Source organism: Orbicella faveolata, unplaced genomic scaffold, assembly GCF_042242905.1.
Source record: "Orbicella faveolata isolate gen_17 unplaced genomic scaffold, um_ofav_v1 contig_12, whole genome shotgun sequence".
Classification (NCBI taxonomy): Eukaryota; Metazoa; Cnidaria; class Anthozoa; order Scleractinia; family Merulinidae; genus Orbicella; species Orbicella faveolata.
In genome coordinates this window covers 1,710,987-1,730,130 of record NW_028301539.1, presented here as the reverse complement: position 1 = coordinate 1,730,130, position 19,144 = coordinate 1,710,987, and the positions used below count along the sequence as shown (strand labels likewise).

The following is a 19,144-nucleotide window of genomic DNA, read 5'->3' as shown; positions in this document are numbered from 1 at the left end:
GATCCACGCCCCTAAGGAAGGGTTTCTAGGCACGCTGTATATCGTTTATGATTTTTGTTTTATTGATTCTCCGAGCAGTGGTTTCGAGATATACTATTTATAATATATATCATGGCTGTTTTTCGTTGTATTGACGAAAATTGCTAACCTAACAAAATCATGACGTTTTCTTGGAAAAACAGGGATGTTGGGACGGAATACATGGAAAAAAAAAAAAAAACCACTCTCGTTTTGATTATTAATATAGAATGCCGTATTAGCCTGAGTTCCAGCCTTGTTCTCTGATCACTCAGGGGTGACAGGGCGGACGACAGTTTGAAGAGTGGAAACTCGAAACGTATTAAAATGGCTGAGACAAATCATGCGCCAAGATTAATATGAAAATGCGGGCTGTATTCATCAAATCATACATCTTATACCCTATATTTTCCCCTTCTTCATTAACAAAAGGGGCAGATCCAGAAAAAAGCATAACCTTGATACACGATTGGAACGTGCTGGAGAGAAAAGCCATATCCTAGAATAATATTTTACTCTGTTTTTGTCTCTTTAGGGCTGACGCTTGAGTCAGGTGAATCTGCTTTACGTTTCTGTGAATCACTGCCCTTGTTCAATAACGCAGCTCTGTATAGAAGACAAACTCTTTCATCCTTCTCAGCTTCCGAAAGCAAGGCTCTTTTTATTTTACTCACTGACAATTCTTGAAGCGTTTTTCCTCTCAGCGGCGGCATGGTGCAATAAAATTTCTCCGCACGCGCAGCAAAAGATGTCAGATCTTCGTCGGACGTTTTCCTTTCCTTCAACATTACTTCCAAAGCAAGAAGCAATTCCGTTTCAATTAAACACTGTGGAAAATTATTAACGAGGTCAGCAATATTGGAGTAACTGTTTTTCTCCAGAAGTTTCTTCAGGAGTGAATGCGCTGCGAGAGAGTCACATACAGCATCATGGTGCCTTTCTTCAAAGTTTTCTTTCTCTCCCTGTTCGAACAATGAAAGCACTTCACACTCTGGTTGATCCCCTGCCGTAATACAAGACTGATAAAGATAAAGGAGGCTTCGCGCTTTTTTAATTCGAATCGAAAACTTCTCTAATAGCGTCGATAATCTATAACTGTTGAGATCGGGGATTGACTTGATCGCAAATTTAAGAAGGTCGACCCATTTGATCTTCCTCATAAGAGCTTTGTTGTCTTCGTTATCTTGCAGTCTGTCAAACTCAATCACCAACATACTCCAGTCAAAGACACAGTTATGGCACACAACATACTCAACATTTTCCAAGAACTCACACAACTTCGATGCCACGTCGGCAAACTTCGGCTTTCCTAGAAGAAACTCCGGCAATATTTTGTGCACTTTGCAAGCTCTCATTTGTTCCTCTCTCGGTTTGCAAGGATTCACATATGCCATCCACGGTTTAGAAACATTGTTTTCGACTTTAACAACGCCTATTTGTACGATGCGGTCTGTTTTTCTATCCAGTCCCGTGGTTTCAACGTCCAAAACTGCATAAACAGGTGGAAAACTTTGACTTGGCTTGGTTGAACAAACGACCTGCAGATCGGTATTGCAACAAAGTTCAGTGACGGACATATCTGAGTCAAAATCGTGTTTGAGTGTGCGGCGGAGAAAATTAAAGCTTCTATTAAAATTGTTGTTACTTTCAACTTGTAACTACTCTGGCTATTTACACTGTTGTTTGTCTATTTTGGTTTGCGAGCTCACAATGGTGATACTCACATTATGCCAACGTCTCAGATTTTTGTCCCTCGCTCTGTAGGGTTTAACTGGTTTGTACCGGTTTTAAACCGGACCTTGTCAAACTATTTACACATGATGGGATTAACAGTTACCGTAACCGGGTAAGACGCATAGGTCTGGACAGAAATAATTTCAATATTTAGAGAGGAAGCCACATCAGTCTTAGCTGATTTTGATGCGGGTCCTCTATCCTGGTTGAATTGGAATTTGGAGATGTTAGTTGTTGTGGAGGGAGGAAAACCGAAGAACCCGGAGAAAAACCGTCGGAACAAGGAGAGAACCAACAACAAACTCAACCCAGATATCGCACAAGGCCGCAATCGAACCTGGGTCACATTGGAGGGAGGTGAGCGTGCTCATCACCGCGCCATCCCTGCTCCCCGCTTCCCTGCTTCTAAGACGATCGGATTGTAAAGAAGATGAGTATATGCTAGGTTTTGGGTTCTTGGAAGACACGCACCATGTCTCCGTGGAAACGTGGACGTTCTAGTGATTGAATTTATTGAATTCTAGCGTGATAATTAGTGCATGAAATTGATAAGTTTGTCACCTTCTGTTCTTGTGTTGGTTCCAACTGCACTCGTTCATCAGCCTGGTCAGCTATTTGAACCAAAGCCTCTTTTTCTTCTTTTTCCCACTTGTCCATTACACTATTTAGTTCTTCGGTTTGACCTCGTTCTTCAGCCTGGTCAGCTATTTGAAGCATAGTCTCATTTTCCATGTTGTCCATTAAACCATATAGTTCTTCGGTTTGACCTCGTTCTTCAGCCTGGTCAGCTATTTGAAGCAAAGTCTCATTTTCCATCTTGTCCATTAAGCTATATAGTTCTTCGGTTTGACCTCGTTCTTCAGCCTGGTCAGCTATTTGAACCAAAGTCTCATTATCTATCTTGTCCATTAAGCTATTTAGTTCTTCGGTTTGACCTCGTCCCTCAGCCTGGTCAGCCATTTGAAGCAAAGTCTCATTTTCCATCTTGTCCATTAAACTATTTAGTTCTTCGGTTTGACCTCGTTCTTCAGCCTGGTCAGCTATTTGAACCAAAGTCTCATTTTCCCACTTGTCCATTAAACTATTTAGTTCTTCGTTTGTTAATTGACTTGTAGATCCGAGGGCAACTATGGGTGTAATACTACAATTAACAAATAATCCCACGAGGGCGCGTTGGATATGAGATAGTGCGCCGAGTTGGCTATCTACCATCCGGGCGGGGGGGGGGGGGGGGTACTTTGGGAATTTCTGGGTGGGGATGTGCCGCTGGGACCCTGGAACCCTTTATATCGGTTTTGAAGAGATTTTTTTGCAAAGCGTGAGTTCGGCGTGACTTTGTAATCTGAGATTTTTGTTGACCCTGAAGAAACAAGGTTTGGCGAGTAATCATTACAGATTGCGTAATTGAAAGTTGGCCGAAGTGGAGATCTGCGTCTGGTCGGCCCATGGCCGCGCGGTTAATAATTGTAATTATAAGTGTAATATTACGATAGCGTAATTGATTAAGTTGAGTCAGCCGGCCGTAGAAAGCTACGCCATTTCGTGATAGTAAGCATCAAGGCTACTGTACTCCGTTGTCTCCATGTTTTCGCCACTAGTTTGACAGTTTCGTAGTGAAAAATAAGGAGCAAGAAATCGAAATGATAGACACTGCTTTATTTTCTATAAAAAAACACTTTTATTCCGTTAGAAGTAGCAATTTTTTATTACGCTTTTATTACATATCTGCCTAAATTCGTGAAACTAGTTTCAAATTATTGATTGCTCGACGACAGAGCATATAGAACTGTTTTGAGAAAGGTTGTCCGGCAGAAGCGTATGCTGGAATGTCGTAGGGTATTATGGGTAATGCTAGTAATATAGAAGGAAACAGCACAAACACGTGTATTTATGTTTCCCCCCTCCTTGCTGAGATACCGTGAACCTCAGTTTCTGTCAATTTTTTTCGAAACAGCTGTATATGTCAACGGTGAGGTTATTAAACCTAGTTTAAAAGTAATATTTGATTCATAATCTAACTAAAATAAACTCAAATTTTCTCGAGAATGGAATATTATGATTCGTCGGATCGCGAGGGCTTCAATAACACTGAGCCATGATTGAATAATAGATAGCTTTAGATCGGAGTAAGGTCTGCATGTAGCGATGGTATGGACGAGAAATGCTGGTTTGGGAAAACAGCACATTTTTGCCCTAAAATTGAAATAAGCTACCGGGAATCGGGAGACTAAAAGACACCTTTCAAGCAAACTAGAGATAATATCTCAGTACCTGTTCATAACAGTATCAGACAATTTCACAAAACTTGAGAGAAGGGATTAAAAAATTTACGATGATCCGTCTACATCCGGGTACTCCTCAAACAGCATTTACGATTAGAATTGTCACCCTACGCATCCCCGTGATATGGAACAAATGAGCTTATAGTCATGCCATGCCAAACGATGCAAATTAAACAAACGTGCAAAAATTCTTAAGTAAGGCACTTTCCTTAAAGACAACAAATGAAAAGATTGTTCCAGTTCAGTAAATCTTGCCACCTTTTACTGGGGATCCCTGTTTCATGCAGAGCAGTTTGTCTACTACGTTAGTGGTGCGTGGCAGCGCTTCCTCCAGAGCCTGGGACTGTTTCCTGCGCATTTCACGCTGGTCCCGGATGTCCTTCCTCTCCTGCAGGAACTCGACCAAGTTCTCCTTCTCCAAGGCGCGGCGAAGGTCATCTACCAACTGCGTGACGAAGAAATGAAAGATGCAGCGAGGGACTGTGTCACACACGTTCATTTTCAACACGTTGAAGCATCGAACTACGTTCCTTTTTAGATTCTTCATATCCTCAAGTTCCTAAATAACAAAAAGATAACATATCCTCATTACTAGTGTCTCAGTTCCTAAAAAAAGCAATGTTATGGTTAATTTACAGTTTTGCAACATATTGTAATTGGCTGAAGAAAACTGGTGCAAAATGTATGCACCAGCTGTTCGGCAGAGGGTCCCCCCATCTACCAGCAACGCACCAATCAGTTATTTGACACCAGAGAAACTATGAATAAATCAAATGGCATTTGTTGTTTAAGAAGCAATACGAAACTGTACACAATAAATCTTGACTCATAACTACACAATTTGTTGCATAGCTGTCTTAGACAGTCCTTTAAAGAGGATGATGACAAGAATTATAATCGGATCTATCTAGTCCGGCGCTGCTCACCTGGACACACCAAAAAATTCTGGGCCTGCTTCTCCAGCCTGTTGAAACTGGCTTAACCAGATAAATCGATGTCTTGGAAAAATAAAATCTAAACTGAAATAGAACACCCCGTCCCTGACTAAGAAAAGAAAAAAAACTTTACCCTGTACAGTTCCAAGTGCCCATAATGGAACCTTCCCATACGCCCATGTTATATGCTCACCTTGTGGTTTACAAACGCAGTATGTGCGGAACTGCTGCCGTGACCTTCAATCTCGGTTACCAGATGCCGAGGGTAGAGTTTTTCCGCGAGGTGCTCCATGTGATTCATTGTTTTCGATGTCATGCATGGATGAGTCGTGCTAAGGCCTTCCCTCGTAGTCAACTTCTGCGATTTCCACTGATCTATTTCGTCTGGCGTGGGGATTGGTGCAAACACCACGTCAATGCTTTTCTTCTGCATTTCCAGAAACTGTCGGATGAACTGAATGGTCTGGTCGCGTTTGGTTTCAAAGATTTTGTTCACAACTTTCGCTTCGACTGCTGTTTTGAGGGTGGGAAACTTGGACAGGCAGCGCTGGATGGTCTTTTGAACGATGTTCCGTAGAGTTTCCTGGACATTTTCAACCAGCTTCTTTGATATGGGAAACAGTTGATCAATAGGGCTGACCATGGAGACTGGTTTACGGTCTTTCTGGTGATATCCTGCAAACACATTAAAAAATACTAAGATATAGTTGGAAAGCAGAGAAATACAAGGAAACATTGTCTCTGACCCTTTTATTGATAATATATTCCCCCCTTTATCTATAAATAGATTTAAATTAGATTCAGGTATTCTAATTTTTAAACTCTTGCAAATTTTCTGCTCTTGTTGTTTTAGGGAGTTCCATAGATGCAGAGCTACTATGCAGCTCTGCTGTAAAATAGCTATTTTTGTTATCATTAGTGTTGTTGTTTTTAGTATTGGGTCTTGGAAAGAAACAATAGTCCTGTCTACCAAGTAACAATTTCGCTGTTTTTTTTCCACAGTTCAGGTCAGTGGTAATTGTATAAGTCATAAAATGAAACGGCTATTGACTTGGCGGGTTACAAGGATAAAATACTTATCTACTGAGTAGGCCACTGGGTTTGCTATGGGATAAAGCACTTATTGACCGAGATGGTAAAAAGATAAGAAAAATCTTGATCGAGTTCTTTGTTACATAAAATACTTAGCGACTTACGAACGTACTTAAACCTACTTTACATACCCGTCACATGTTTCAAAAGTTACCCGCACCTCTGGTGGTATGTTTTGTACCTGTGTAATTCTCGTAGAGCAGCTTCTGCAGTAGCTGACTGTTTTCACTGCCCTCTCCTAGCGGGGCGGCCACACCCTCCAACCTCCTTTGTTCTGTTCTTATGTCGTCATCATTGCGCATAGCCAGAGGATCAACCTTGACAAGACATAGTGAGCCATAATTAATAATGTCTTAAATAAAAGCAACTCATTCTTACTTAAGAGGAAGTGTAGCTTAATGCATGGTTAGCGCGTTGGACACCAAATTGAGACACCCCCGCCCTGTTTCGGGGACTCGGAGCCCCGCCTTGGGTCTAGTTGTGTTGAAGGAGTATAAATGGCTACCGGCAACCTGACACGTAGCACAGCTTATAATGGACTAGGATCCCATGTAGGATTAGCAGGGAATACGAGTTGAGCACCGGCCAGCAAAGCCACTTAGAATAGTAAACACACTTTGTAAGCAACCACTGCTTCGTTGACTCAAGAAAGATTATGAAATTACTGATAATCTTAGCACAAATTCCTTTATTTGTCGGCACGGAGGGGAGGTTTGGGAGCGGGTTTGAACTGCGTGTTGTATAGAGGGATGACTTTCGGTTGCCCTTAGCAGGGTGAGACTTTGTTAAGTCAGCCTTCTCCGTGAACAGAAGTCAAGCTCATTTTCTTTTTCTTTGTTATGGACCAACACTGGTTTTCGTTTTCTTTTATTTCGTTAGTGCTGTTATATAGAATTAGATCGCTGTAAAATCCTCTATTTATATCACCAAGTATTTGTGTACAGTACGTTAAATTAGGAAACCCTAAAGCCCCTTGGTCAGGGGCACACACTCTCTCTTTTCTTTTCGTCTGCTGTTTTTCAGGAGTTTTCGTGTCAGGCTTTGTTGTACTTATTTTTCATGATCCTGTCATAGTTCGCGAATCTTTGTAACTGTTGAGATTATTGAATAAATGGCACGGCGGACATTGTTGGAAGACAAAAATTATATCTTTTTACTTGACGTTTCGTATGTTTCAACGTACATCTTTAGAAGTGACCGTTGAGAAAAGAAGTAACAACTAAATTGAATTAATATTTGAGGTCGGAACTGTGCCTCTTCACCTTTGCAAACCAAACTCATTGAGTAAATCAAATCGAAAAAAAAAAAATGAAAATATAGTCGTATCAGTTGAGTTACAGTACGATAATCTTTTTGACAAGCTTTCAAATTGCGCTCTAACACAATCTTACGTCACTAAATTGCAGAAATTCATCCACTGTACATACCTACTTCAATAACCCAAGTTAGTCAGTGTTTTCTCACCTGGTAAACGGCCTCACAGAATGAATTAAACAGCTCTCTCACGTTTTCGCCTCCTTCCATGTCGGAAGTATTGTTAAAGAGAAGTTTCTCCAACTCTGTGATGAGGTTATGCTTTAGCTTCATCGCAACCGCCCCTTTTCCCTCGTCCGACTCAGGGACTTCGCTGTCCTCAAGTTCTTTCAGCATTTCATCCACCTATTTCGATTGGAAAACAGTTGCCATGTTTTGTAAGTGTTGGAGAGAATATCGGAGAGGTTTGCGATTTCTTGAATACACTGTAGTTAATAGTAGGAAAAGTTATAACGCGTGTGACTCCGGGTTGTGTTCTTGGAAAGACTCTCAATTCTTACGGTGTCTCTCTCTACCCAGGAGTATAAATGGGTTCGGACGAATTAATAACTATATGTTATTGAACTAGCGTGAGCTACAGGTTGAGGTTGAGGATGAATTTAACGACTGAGCAGCTGCTTTGTTGTGAGTTTACGCTAAAATCAAACAATATGTTGACCTAATGCAACAAAAGTATATTTTACAACATACCATGCAAAACTCTACTAAACTAGAATTTTTCAACACTTTTAAGAACGATTACACACCCTCCTCTTAAGTAGGCCTAACGAGCAAACAAAGCGAAAGAAAAGAACTAGTGAAATTTAGGATAGACAATCACAAACTAAGGATTGAGAATGGTAGATATGATCAAACTCCAAGGGTTAACAGACTCTGCCCTATTTGTGAATCTAAACAAACTGAAGACGAATCTCGCTTTCTTATATATTGCAATAAATACTCTATTCTAAGAAAAAAAATTTATACTGAAAAATAGAACATATCATTCCAACTCTTAAAGAATTATCTTCATTACAAGCCATTGGCGAACTTATGACTTCTTCATATCATTATATTAATATCAGGAACCATAATCGAGGACGGGTCCCCGATTATGGCTCCTGATTAATATTCAAGTAGCAAAATTTAGTTCATCTTACTTTGATCTGCGCAATATACTTTCAATCTACTTTCTACTTTTTGATCTACTTTCAAATCAAACCAATGTAACTTGATTGCTATATCATAACATTATTATATGATCAGGATAATCGTTAATGTTTTAGTTTTAGTTTTAGTTTACAAAAGCTTTCGCAACACTGTATGTATTTATAGTCATGCTAGTTGTTGTTGTTGTTTGGCGAGGTCCACGACCTTGCAAATAAAGAACGAGAACAAAATTCCCTAATACGGACCGAACAATGAAGTATTTATTGGCTCTTTTTAAAACTCATCTGTTAAATAAATGCCTTCCTGTGAGCCATTCCTGCTAAACGTAGGCGCAAAGGTTAAGTAATTATTTCCTGGTTTCTCAAGGGTTACTTTCGTGAAAGGGAAACTCAAAATGTGCGCCAAACATGGAGAAAAAAGATTTCTACTTAACAATAAACTGCTTTCTTGTGTGCAATGTTTTGAAAGAAAAAAAAAAACAACAACAACAACAACAAAAAAACATGGCACACAATTTGTTTACCTCTTCTTTTAGGGCTTTCATTTCACGCACCAGATTGGGAACCTCCGTGACCATTTTTTCGGCCAGTAAAGATATCATGGTGTCCATTAGTCGATCAATGCCACACACATGTTGGATATCGCTGTACTGTGGGTGATTCGCGAACCACTCTTTCTCCTTTATACGGGTCATTTCAGCGTCCCAGTCCTTTTCTTTCGGATCTGTACCATCTTTGCCTGGTTTGTTGAGGGTAAAAAAAGAAACTAATTAACTTCTACCTGTGGTATCGAGTTAAAGATTTGTATACAAAACACTCAGCTGGAGGCGCAGTGGCCTCATGGTTAGTGCCCTCGTCTCTGGATCAAGAAATCCGGGTTCGAACCCTGGCCGGGGACACTGTGTTGTGTTCTTGGGCATGGCACTTTCAAGTCAAGTCAAGTCAAGTCAAAGATGACTTGACTTGACTTGACTTGACTTGACTCTCACAGTGCCTCTCTCCACTCAGGTGTATAAATGGTTACTGGCGAATTTAATGATGGGGGTAACCCTGCGATGGATTAGCATCCCATCCAGGGGTGGAGTAGAAATACTTCTAGTCACTTCATGTTACGGAAACCGGCATAAGCTCCGTGCTAGTGGGCCACTTGGCTCGTATGCAGACTTTACTTTACCCATACAAAACACTCAAAGCAATCGGAGATCATATCTTTGACCAATCAATTGCAACAGCGTTTCCCAGTATGCCAAGTGAACAGCCTTCCGCGCTTTCAATCAAGTTGATTGATTTGAGTCGGTCGAGTCGTTAATTTTTTCCTTGTAGTTTTGATGGGTCTGTTACGCTTCTTTCGCTTCAGTGATTGTCCTTGTGATTATCTCGGTTTATTTTGCACAATCATCATCATCACGTCCAGTTAAGGAGAAAGTCAAGTAGTAGCAGCACCAGCAACAGCAGTAACAGAGGCAGCAGCATTAACAATGGCAATAGCAGTGGCAGTAGCAGTAGCAGTAGCAGTAGCAACATTAAAAGAAGTAACAGCAATAGTAGCGGCAGTAGCAGCAGCAGTAGCAGCAGCGGCGGCAGCAGCAGCCGCGTCGGCAGCGGTAGTAGTGGTAGTAGCGGTAGTATAGTGGTAGTAGTTCCAAATCATTTAAAGAGTTTAACTAAAGTAGTTTCCAGAATTATTGAAGAAACGTTCTTCGCTCAAGGTACAAGTTTAAACTTCTTACCCCGAAGCACAATAAAGCGGTTATCCTCCAGGGTAAAGCTTGACCCGTTCAAAGCCACCCTTTTACCCATGTCGTCACTTTCTCTCAGCTTGTCTGGTTTGGTTAGAGCGCAGATGGTACGGCTCCTAAAATCTGCGGCCTTTTGCATGACAAGGTTTATTGCACTGTCGCCTGTGGGGTCCCCTACTTCGGACACTATCACGATAATGCTATTTGTGTTCTTTTCAATGTAATCCAGCACTAAACGTTGGGTCACGTGGTTCATTCGCGGGTCGTCGTTGGCGAAGTGGGCGCCGGGAAGGTCGACCAAGGTGAGAGTCGTGAGCTCGGGGCCTAGAAAAGATAGGACAGCACTTTCATCTACAACCGCAGTTCATATATGAATTATTTCATATAAACTTCACATCATTTCATTCCTCACGGGAAGATATGAACTCACTGAATTGACCTCGCTCCCAATGTGTGGCTTCATAGCTCAGTTGGTAGAGCATCGCACCGGTATCGCGGAGGTCAGCAGTTCGAATCCCGTTGAAGCCCTGATTTTTTCAGGCTTCTTCTTTCCAGTTGCTTAAATTGGAAAATTTACTGCGATGATCATTCTTCACTTTCATCTACAACCGCAGTTCATATATGAATTATTTCATATAAACTTCACATCAGTATTAGTTAACGTGCAATTTTCAGCCCGCGTGGCTGGCGAGATTTCGCGCGCGAGTGCTCTAATTTGTTTTGGCGGAGAAGTCGAGAGGGGTTTGGTGCCAATTGGTTAGGGGCGCGGTGGCACAGGCCCGGGCTAGAGCAAGACACTTACTTTCGAAATTCTTCTCTCCGCCCAGGACTACTAATTTTTGGCACATTCTTAGACTTCTTAGAGCAATTTGGCGTACTCCTCTTGGCAGCTTGCGATGGACTAGTGTCCCATCGAACAGGGACGACCAAACTCCTTAGTCAGCTTCATCCCTCGGCAAAAAAAGTGAGCGGAAGGGCCTGCTAAGTTGGCGTCCCATATGTAAGTAGTAAAGAATACAACTGAACAAGCTGAGATCTAGATTTTCATATTTAACAGCTCACCTTGCAGAGTAACATTGACAGGGGTTTTTGATATCGGAGTTCCCTCCTCCTTGGGAAGTTCACCTGAAACCTGGTTGAGAAAATTCTCCACTGCATCATCCGCGGGGTTTTCCTCCTTTCTCGCTAATTTTGGTATCTTATCGCATTTCACTTCTACCACTCTTTCTCGGCCATTCCGTAGATTGAGTATTATGGGATACGTGGTGCGTGCCTGCAGGGTGTTGGCCGTTTCATTTCGTCGCATTGGGAGAAGATATCGACCAATCAGTCGGTTTATGAGCGTGGTCTTTGCCATGTTTTGTCGACCGACCATGACTAAATGCGGAATGTTGAAGGTTTCTCGCAGAGTGTCGTTACTTAACATGCTTTGAATAAAATCCAAAACAACTCCAAAGTCGCTACTTCGGCCATACTTGGCAACGGGTGCTTCAACTATATCTGACATTCTTTTCTGACTGTTTCTGCAATGTTGGAGACAAACAAACAAACAAACAAACAAAAAACTTAAGTCATCTGAAAAAAGACCAGCTGAGATACCAACAAGCAATGATTGGAGGTAGCCTCGTGATTAGTGCGCTCGTCTCCGGATCAAGCGGGGAGGGAGGAGTAAAAATACCCCTAGTCGCTTCATGATACAGAAACCGGGAAAACTTCCGGCCGGATGGGGCCACTTGGCTCGTATGCAAACTCAGACTGCTTTCCTTACCTACCACAGGCATTGAGCAGGCCCTATTATATTCCTTAAACGAGCACTTAAAAGTTGGGAGAAATGCTATGTTGCCAAGCCATCTCGCTATATCCTTTTATAATTATGTATACCAAGTCCGGTGACGAAATCAACAAATAAATCAATAAATTGAATCTATTACTTACATCTTACCTTTTAGGAACTGCGATTTACGCACTGGACATAATCTTGGAGATATCTATGATTTTCAAGCCACGAATTCCCACAAGTGAAGATTATAATATGCCACAGTGGCAAACGATGAAATACAGAACATTTTCCAAATTGCACCACTGCTAAGCTTTTCCATGATTTAATTCCTAGGAAATGTAAACTATACCCATAGAACCAACCAGATAGTTTTGGTTATTGAGCCTCGTTTCGTAATTTAACTTACTCATACGCTCGTTCCACCTCAATTGTTTCCACTCGTACCAGTCGTACACATGTACATACATACATACATGATTTATTTGATAAAGCAGGTTACAGATGTCTCAACTATTGACTTATATTATGGAGTTCCATCTTACAAACAATCCTACTTGGGTGTGGGAAAATTCCCTGGGTGAACTCAAGGATGGACTCAGTGTTATTTTGGGAAGAGGGTCAGTTGTTACAACTGTTTTGAAGAGCACTGATCCTTTGCAAATATGATAACTCACTATTCCTAAAATATCGAATGATTTTACTCAGTCTGCAACCTATTCCGGCTCTTCAAAAAGGGTTTATATTGAGGGAATATTCCAATGGTCCCTCTTGGCAAATTGGAATCCCGTAAGCGAAATTAGTTAAAGATTGCCACGTCATGTACAGATTATATTAGGTGAAGAAGAAACAAGAAAGTCAAGAAATAACAGGAACAACACTCAAACCGAATGAACTCAGCGGCCATCGAGATCAGTTAAAGCCTTCTAGTTGTGATTAAAACTTCCTTTATCTGATTCTTTATGCAGCTGAATTTTTACACACGCTTTCAAGCTTTCACTTGCTGCGCGATGCAAATTGTAGTTTTGAGTATTTTGTAAGTATTAGTTCAACTGCGACGAGCTAATATGACAGGGTAATATGGAGGACTGATACGTATACTTATTCCTTCGCTAAATTTTGATCTCAAACTAATTCAATGCCAATCGCTGAAATTATTAAAATTGCAACATCACGATCGAAGGATCTCGAATTCGAAATCACCGCTATGTATAGGGCTGTTAACTTTACCATTTTATCCTCCAGAACATTCGCGATGGCTCGCACTAATACTGTCGAGTTAACGTTTCAACTTGACCCTTATAGGACCGGCTAGTTCGGACTTTTTCAAACATTAACAACTCTGAGCAATGTAATTCCTAACATTCAATTTGTGTATTTCAAAGAAAAGTGAAAACATGGTCGCATGCCATGCCAGTTACTTATTCTGAAGCGAAACATTTCACACATGGGAATTAAATACCTTGTTTAGATTTAAGCCGGCGAACTGGTAACTTTGCGAACCGAGGCAGTCTTGCAAGGCAGCGCTCTTCCTGCGTTCTTCTCAATCCAGAGGATGCTACCTGACAAACGCTATTCCTTCAACCAAGAATCTTCACTCTTTCCGATTTCGCTATTTAAATCGATGAAATTTTCAACAACTGTCCTTCTCTTTTATCTTTCAGTACACAGAAACGTTTTGCAGCTTTCTCGGAAAAGGACGCTTGGCTGCATAACGAATGAAAGCGAGGCTTGAACAGATTACTTTGTCATCTCCAATTGGCTATTTCAGGCTGTCGTTAACTTACTTTCAAAAGATATCAATAAGCATGGTTTTTGAACTGACAATGTTTGCAAGGTGTGCTCCAAGTCATTATTTATCATAATTTTAATAAAGCGTTTTACTGACTTACTCGGGAATACCATGAGTGATAAAACTTGCCCATTCCCTAAATCTAATAAGAACTTTTCAATAAAACCGAAATTTATTTCACAAGTCAAGTATAATCATAGTTACATAAAAAATAACCTTTTACCTCAGGAAATTATAGATTAAACGTGTCAGAAACCACGAAGAAAACGCTAAAACTTCTCCAGTCAATATATATTATTCCTTTGTTCTCTACTATTGTCATTATTTGCCGAAAATGTTGCAAACTGACTCCGTTGTCATGTGGGTGCCATATTCAGCACATTTCCTGTTATGTTTAATCAAAGAAAATTTATCTTTTATGTTAATTTTTCGTCGGCAACAAGAAAGCAACAGTAATGTTCCTGTATCAGACACGTATTTAATTAATTGCATGAGCATTCTTCTCTGGAGCAAAGCTGAGCTAGTTTTTCCTAGAATATGGACCCTGCATTCGTAGAATTCCCACAACAAAGTATTGCATTCATTGGCAGTTGAAAGATTGGCTGCCCTGGTTGAAATCAGATATGTCACGAGTTTTCGTTTGATGGCGTAAATTATCTAAATCGCCCCAACGTTTTCCAAGAAAGTCAAATTCCTAGAATCTCAAATTCCAAGAGGAATTAAGCTTGTTTTCTGATGAATATTGAAACCCAACTAAATCAACCCCACGAATTTTTCCTTTTATGGATTTTTATTTCTCAAGGGAAAAGCCGTGGATAGTTGATCCACGCCTCTAAGGAAGGGTTTCGAGGCACGCTGTATATCGTTTATGATTTTTGTTTTATTGATTCTCCGAGCAGTGGTTTCGAGATATACTATTTATAATATATTTCATGACTATTTTTCGTTGTATAGACGAAAATTGCTAACCTAACAAGATCATGACGTTTTCTTGGAAAAACAGGGATGTTGGAACAGAATACATAAAAACAAAAAAACAAAACAAAACAAAACTCTCGTTTTGATTATTAATATAGAATGCCGTATTAGCCCGAGTTTCAGCCTTGTTCTCTGGTCACTCGGAGGTGACAGGGCGGTCGACAGTTTTAAGAGTGGAAAATCGAAACGTATTAAAATGGCTGAGACAAATCATGCGTCAAGATTAATGTGAAAATGCGGGCTGTATTCATCAAATCATACATCTTATACCCTATATTTTCCCCTTCTTCATTAACAACAGGGGCAGATCCAGAAAAAAACATAACCCTGATACACGATTGGAACGTGCTGGAGAGAAAAGCCATATCCTAGAATAATATTTTACTCTGTTTTTGTCTCTTTAGGGCTGACACTTAAGTCAGGTGAATCTGCTTTACGTTTCTGTGAATCACTGCCCTTGTGCAATAACGCAGCTCTGTATATAAGACGAACTCTTTCATCCTTCTCAAATCCTGACAACAATACTGTTCTTATTTTACTCACTGACAATTCTTGAAGCGTTTTTCCTCTCAGCGACGGTATGGTGCAACAAAATTTCTCCGCACGCGCAGAAAAAGATGTCAGATCTTTGTCGGACGTTTTCCTTTCCTTCAACATCACTTCCAAAGCAAGAAACAATTCCGTTTCAATTAAACACTGTGGAAAATTATTAACGAGGTCGGCAATATCGGAGTAACTGTTTTTCTCCAGAACTATCTTCAGGAGTGAATGCGCTGCGAGCGAGTCACATACAGCATCATGGTGCCTTTCTTCAAAGTTTTCTTTCTCTCCCTGTTCGAACAATGAAAGCACTTCACACTCTTGTTGATCCCCTGCCGTAATACAAGACTGATAAAGATAAAGGAGGCTTTGCGCTTTTTTAATTCGAATTGAAAACTTCCCTAATAGCGTCGATAATCCATAACTGTTGAAATCAGGGAATGACTTGATCGCAATTCTAAGAAGGTCGACCCATTTGATCTTCCTCATAAGAGCTTTGTTGTCTTCGTTATCTTGCAGTCTGTCAAACTCAGCCATCAATATACTCCAGTCAAAGACACAGTTATGACACACAACATACTCAACATTTTCCAAGAACTCACACAACATCGATACCACGTCGGCAAACTTCGGCTTTCCTAGAAGAAACTCCGGCGATATTTTGTGTACTTCGTAAGCTTCCATTTGTTCCTCTCTTGATTTGCAAGGATTCACATATGCCATCCACGGTTTAGAAACATTGTTTTCGACTTTAACAATGCCTATTTGTACGATGCGGTCTGTTTTTCTATCCAGTCTCGTGGTTTCAACGTCCAAAACTGCATAAACAGGTGGAAGACTTTGACTTGGCTTGGTTGAAGAAACGACCTACAGATCGGTATTGAAACAAAGTTCAAAGACATATCTGAGTCAAAATCGTACTTGAGTGTGCGGCGGAGAAAATTAAAGCTTCTATTAAAATTGTTGTTACTTTCAACTTGTAACTACGCTGGCTATTTACACTGTTGTTTTTCTGTTTTTGTTTGCGAGCTCACAATGGTGATACTCATATCATGCCAACGTCTCAGATGTTTGTCCCTCGCTCTGTAGGGTTTAACTGGTTTGTACCGGTTTTAACCGGTTCTTGTCAGACTATTTACACATGATGGGATTAACAGTTACCGTAACCGGGTAAGACTCATAGGTCTGGACAGAAATAATTTCAATATTTAGAGAGAAAGCCACATCAGTCTTAGCTGATTTTGATGCGGGTCCTCTATCCTGGTTTAATTGAAATTTGGAGATGTTAGTTGTTGTGGAGGGAGGAAAACCGAAGAACCCGGAGAAAAACCGTCGGAACAAGGAGAGAACCAACAACAAACTCAACCCAGATATGGCACAAGGCCGGAATCGAACCTGCGTCACATTGGAGGGAGGTGAGCGTGCTCATCACTGCGCCATCCCTGCTCCCCGCTTCCCTGCTTCTAAGACGATCGGATTGTAAAGAAGATGAGTAGATGCTAGGTTTTGGGTTCTTGGAAGACACGCACCATGTCTCCGTGGAAACGTAGACGTTCTAGTGATTGAATTTATTGAATTCTAGCGTGATAATTAGTGCATGAAATTGATAAGTTTGTCACCTGTTCTAGTGTTGGTTCCAACTGCACTCGTTCATCAGCCTGGTCAGCTATTTGAACCAAAGTCTCATTTTCCCACTTGTCCATTACACTATTTGGTTCTTCGGTTGGACCTCGTTCTTCAGCCTGGTCAGCTATTTGAAGCAAAGTCTCATTTTCCATCTTGTCCATTAAGCTATTTAGTTCTTCGGTTGGACCTCGTCCCTCAGTCTGGTCAGCTATTTGAACAAAAGTCTCATTTTCCATCTTGTTCATTAAGCTATATAGTTCTTCGGTTTGACCTCGTTCTTCAGCCTGGTCAGCTATTTGAAGCAAAGTCTCATTTTCCATCTTGTCCATTAAGCTATTTAGTTCTTCGGTTTGACCTCGTTCTTCAGCCTGGTCAGCTATTTGAAGCAAAGTCTCATTTTCCATCTTGTCCATTAAGCTATTTAGTTCTTCGGTTTGACCTCGTCCCTCAGCCTGGTCAGCTATTTGAAGCAAAGTCTCATTTTCCATCTTGTCCATTAAGCTATTTAGTTCCTCGGTTTGACCTCGTTCTTCAGCCTGGTCAGCTATTTGAACCAAAGTCTCATTTTCCCACTTGTCCATTAAACTATTTAGTTCTTTGTTTGTTAATTGACTTGTTGACTCGTCCATGGTCTGGAAGTGTTTTCTGAATCTGAAAGAAAGTAAGACAGAGTCAGCAACACGAAATCGTTAAGGTAGTATCTGATTTCCTTAGCAATATATCCGTTATTAGTTGATTGAAGTCTCAACAAGCTCTGTGCAGACCATTCAGTACAAGTTTGAGTCGATGCAAGTACAAGTCCCTGGCGGTTTAGAGGGTGTGTAACGACATGGTTTGTCGACCTTCCAGTCGAGTAGCAGCGATCAGTGAGGAATTTTATTGCACTGCGCTCGCGCCTGGTTGAAGTCTAGCCTCAGTTCTCGAAAACCCATATGACATACGTTCTTGTGTGATTAAGTAGCTCGCGCTATAGTTAGGACTTCAGTCACGCGGACAAAAATAACGCACGCAGTTCTAAAGAAGGAACGAAAATATTTTCAAATCTAGGAAAGACGATTTGTACATAAAGACGTCTTCTAGAGTGAACGGGCAATAAGAAAAACTAATTAAAGCTCTTATAAGTTTTTGCTAACATCCAAAATTTATTTGTTAAACTAAGGACTCGAGAGAAAAACACTCCTGCAATGAAAAACCGCAAAACGAATTTCTATGTAGAAGAAATTGAAGAAGTTTCAAGGTTCACTCCAAAATAAATATCTAACAAAGAATATTATAGAAACAACAGCAGTCAAAAGAAAAGAACAGACAATAAAAATTGAGTAAAAGCTCGAAAGCTCTTACTTTGTTGCCAAACTGACTGAAGAACTGTTACTTGCTTTTAACCGAGGGTTTAAACCCTTTTATTCCTGTAAACACAGAAATGACGAAAACACGGAAAATCCTCTGAGCTTAAGAGATTCCCTTCCAACAGTTGCGTTTTATGCATAAAATAACACGGACTTGTCACGCAATCTTTTCTAGAGGAACGCGTGATGAATCCAAAGAGTGTCTGTGAACTTCTGTGAAGGAGACCTGCTCCTGTGGGACGATTCTTCACCGTAAAACGGTCGCGATCAATGTTTACCAGGACTAAGACTCGCTACTAAGACTCGCTACTAAGACAGACAAATGCATATAATAGAGTCGAAGTTGCTATGAAGTGTTGAATAGTGACGTCGATGGGGCGAAGAGAATAGTATATCCATCTTTTTTTTCTTCGATAACATGATGCCACCGAGATGATAGACGAAGACGTCTGTCTAAACAAAGAATTTTTGATCTGCAATTCGACGATCGTTCGCCAAAATATGGAAACCAGACCATATATCTGTCACATACATGTATGCACGCGGTGTCATTACACACTGAAACAACAGAATATTGCCCACCTTGCTAAATCGTCGATTAGCGATTCAGTCGACAGAGTCCCACTGAGTCTACTTTGTCCGAACGAAATCGTTCAGCGATTCAGTGCAGAACATACCAATCGAAACAACTTATTTCTTTCGGAAAAGAATTTATGTATAGATATTTTTGGTTTCCCTTTAACGGAGGCATCCGACCAGAAGCATCATGTTTGTTATTGAAATCAACAGCCGCGTGACAATAGCAGCCTCGCTCCCAGAGTCC

At 40.7% G+C, this 19,144-nt stretch overlaps 3 protein-coding genes across 3 annotated transcripts; all 3 read right to left on the bottom strand.

The window, feature by feature from the left end:
- Nucleotides 1-39: 39 nt before the first annotated feature.
- On the bottom strand, nt 40-2,459 carry LOC149116068 (uncharacterized). The gene is made up of 2 exons (XM_089281961.1): nt 2,314-2,459; nt 40-1,556 (listed from the first exon to the last, which is right to left on the bottom strand). The coding sequence occupies exons 1-2, from the start codon at nt 2,407-2,409 to the stop codon at nt 531-533; spliced, it is 1,122 nt and encodes a 373-aa protein (XP_089138087.1). The 5' UTR covers nt 2,410-2,459; the 3' UTR covers nt 40-530.
- Nucleotides 2,460-3,406: 947 nt separating this feature from the next.
- LOC110067452 (uncharacterized) lies at nt 3,407-13,737 on the bottom strand. The gene is made up of 8 exons (XM_089281959.1): nt 13,502-13,737; nt 11,325-11,785; nt 10,254-10,586; nt 9,048-9,262; nt 7,526-7,720; nt 6,243-6,378; nt 5,163-5,644; nt 3,407-4,593 (listed from the first exon to the last, which is right to left on the bottom strand). The coding sequence occupies exons 2-8, from the start codon at nt 11,767-11,769 to the stop codon at nt 4,276-4,278; spliced, it is 2,124 nt and encodes a 707-aa protein (XP_089138085.1). The 5' UTR covers nt 11,770-11,785; nt 13,502-13,737; the 3' UTR covers nt 3,407-4,275.
- A 954-nt stretch (nt 13,738-14,691) lies between these two features.
- Nucleotides 14,692-19,144, bottom strand: LOC110067489 (uncharacterized). The gene is made up of 3 exons (XM_020774817.2): nt 18,904-19,144; nt 16,969-17,626; nt 14,692-16,216 (listed from the first exon to the last, which is right to left on the bottom strand). The coding sequence occupies exons 2-3, from the start codon at nt 17,602-17,604 to the stop codon at nt 15,191-15,193; spliced, it is 1,662 nt and encodes a 553-aa protein (XP_020630476.2). The 5' UTR covers nt 17,605-17,626; nt 18,904-19,144; the 3' UTR covers nt 14,692-15,190.

What these genes read in the sequence shown, in the direction of transcription:
- LOC149116068 (XM_089281961.1), bottom strand. Translation starts at nt 2,409, where the DNA reads ATGGACAAGTGGGAAAAAGAAGAAAAAGAGGCTTTGGTTCAAATAGCT. An exon ending in AACCAACACAAGAACAGAAG is followed by an intron (nt 1,557 to 2,313) that starts GTGACAAACTTA and finishes ACCGATCTGCAG; the next exon opens with GTCGTTTGTTCAACCAAGCC.
- LOC110067452 (XM_089281959.1), bottom strand. Translation starts at nt 11,769, where the DNA reads ATGTCAGATATAGTTGAAGCACCCGTTGCCAAGTATGGCCGAAGTAGC. An exon ending in TCTGTGAGGCCGTTTACCAG is followed by an intron (nt 6,379 to 7,525) that starts GTGAGAAAACAC and finishes TGTCTTGTCAAG; the next exon opens with GTTGATCCTCTGGCTATGCG. An exon ending in CTGCGTTTGTAAACCACAAG is followed by an intron (nt 4,594 to 5,162) that starts GTGAGCATATAA and finishes TTTGTTATTTAG; the next exon opens with GAACTTGAGGATATGAAGAA.
- LOC110067489 (XM_020774817.2), bottom strand. Translation starts at nt 17,604, where the DNA reads ATGGACGAGTCAACAAGTCAATTAACAAACAAAGAACTAAATAGTTTA. An exon ending in TGGAACCAACACTAGAACAG is followed by an intron (nt 16,217 to 16,968) that starts GTGACAAACTTA and finishes ACCGATCTGTAG; the next exon opens with GTCGTTTCTTCAACCAAGCC.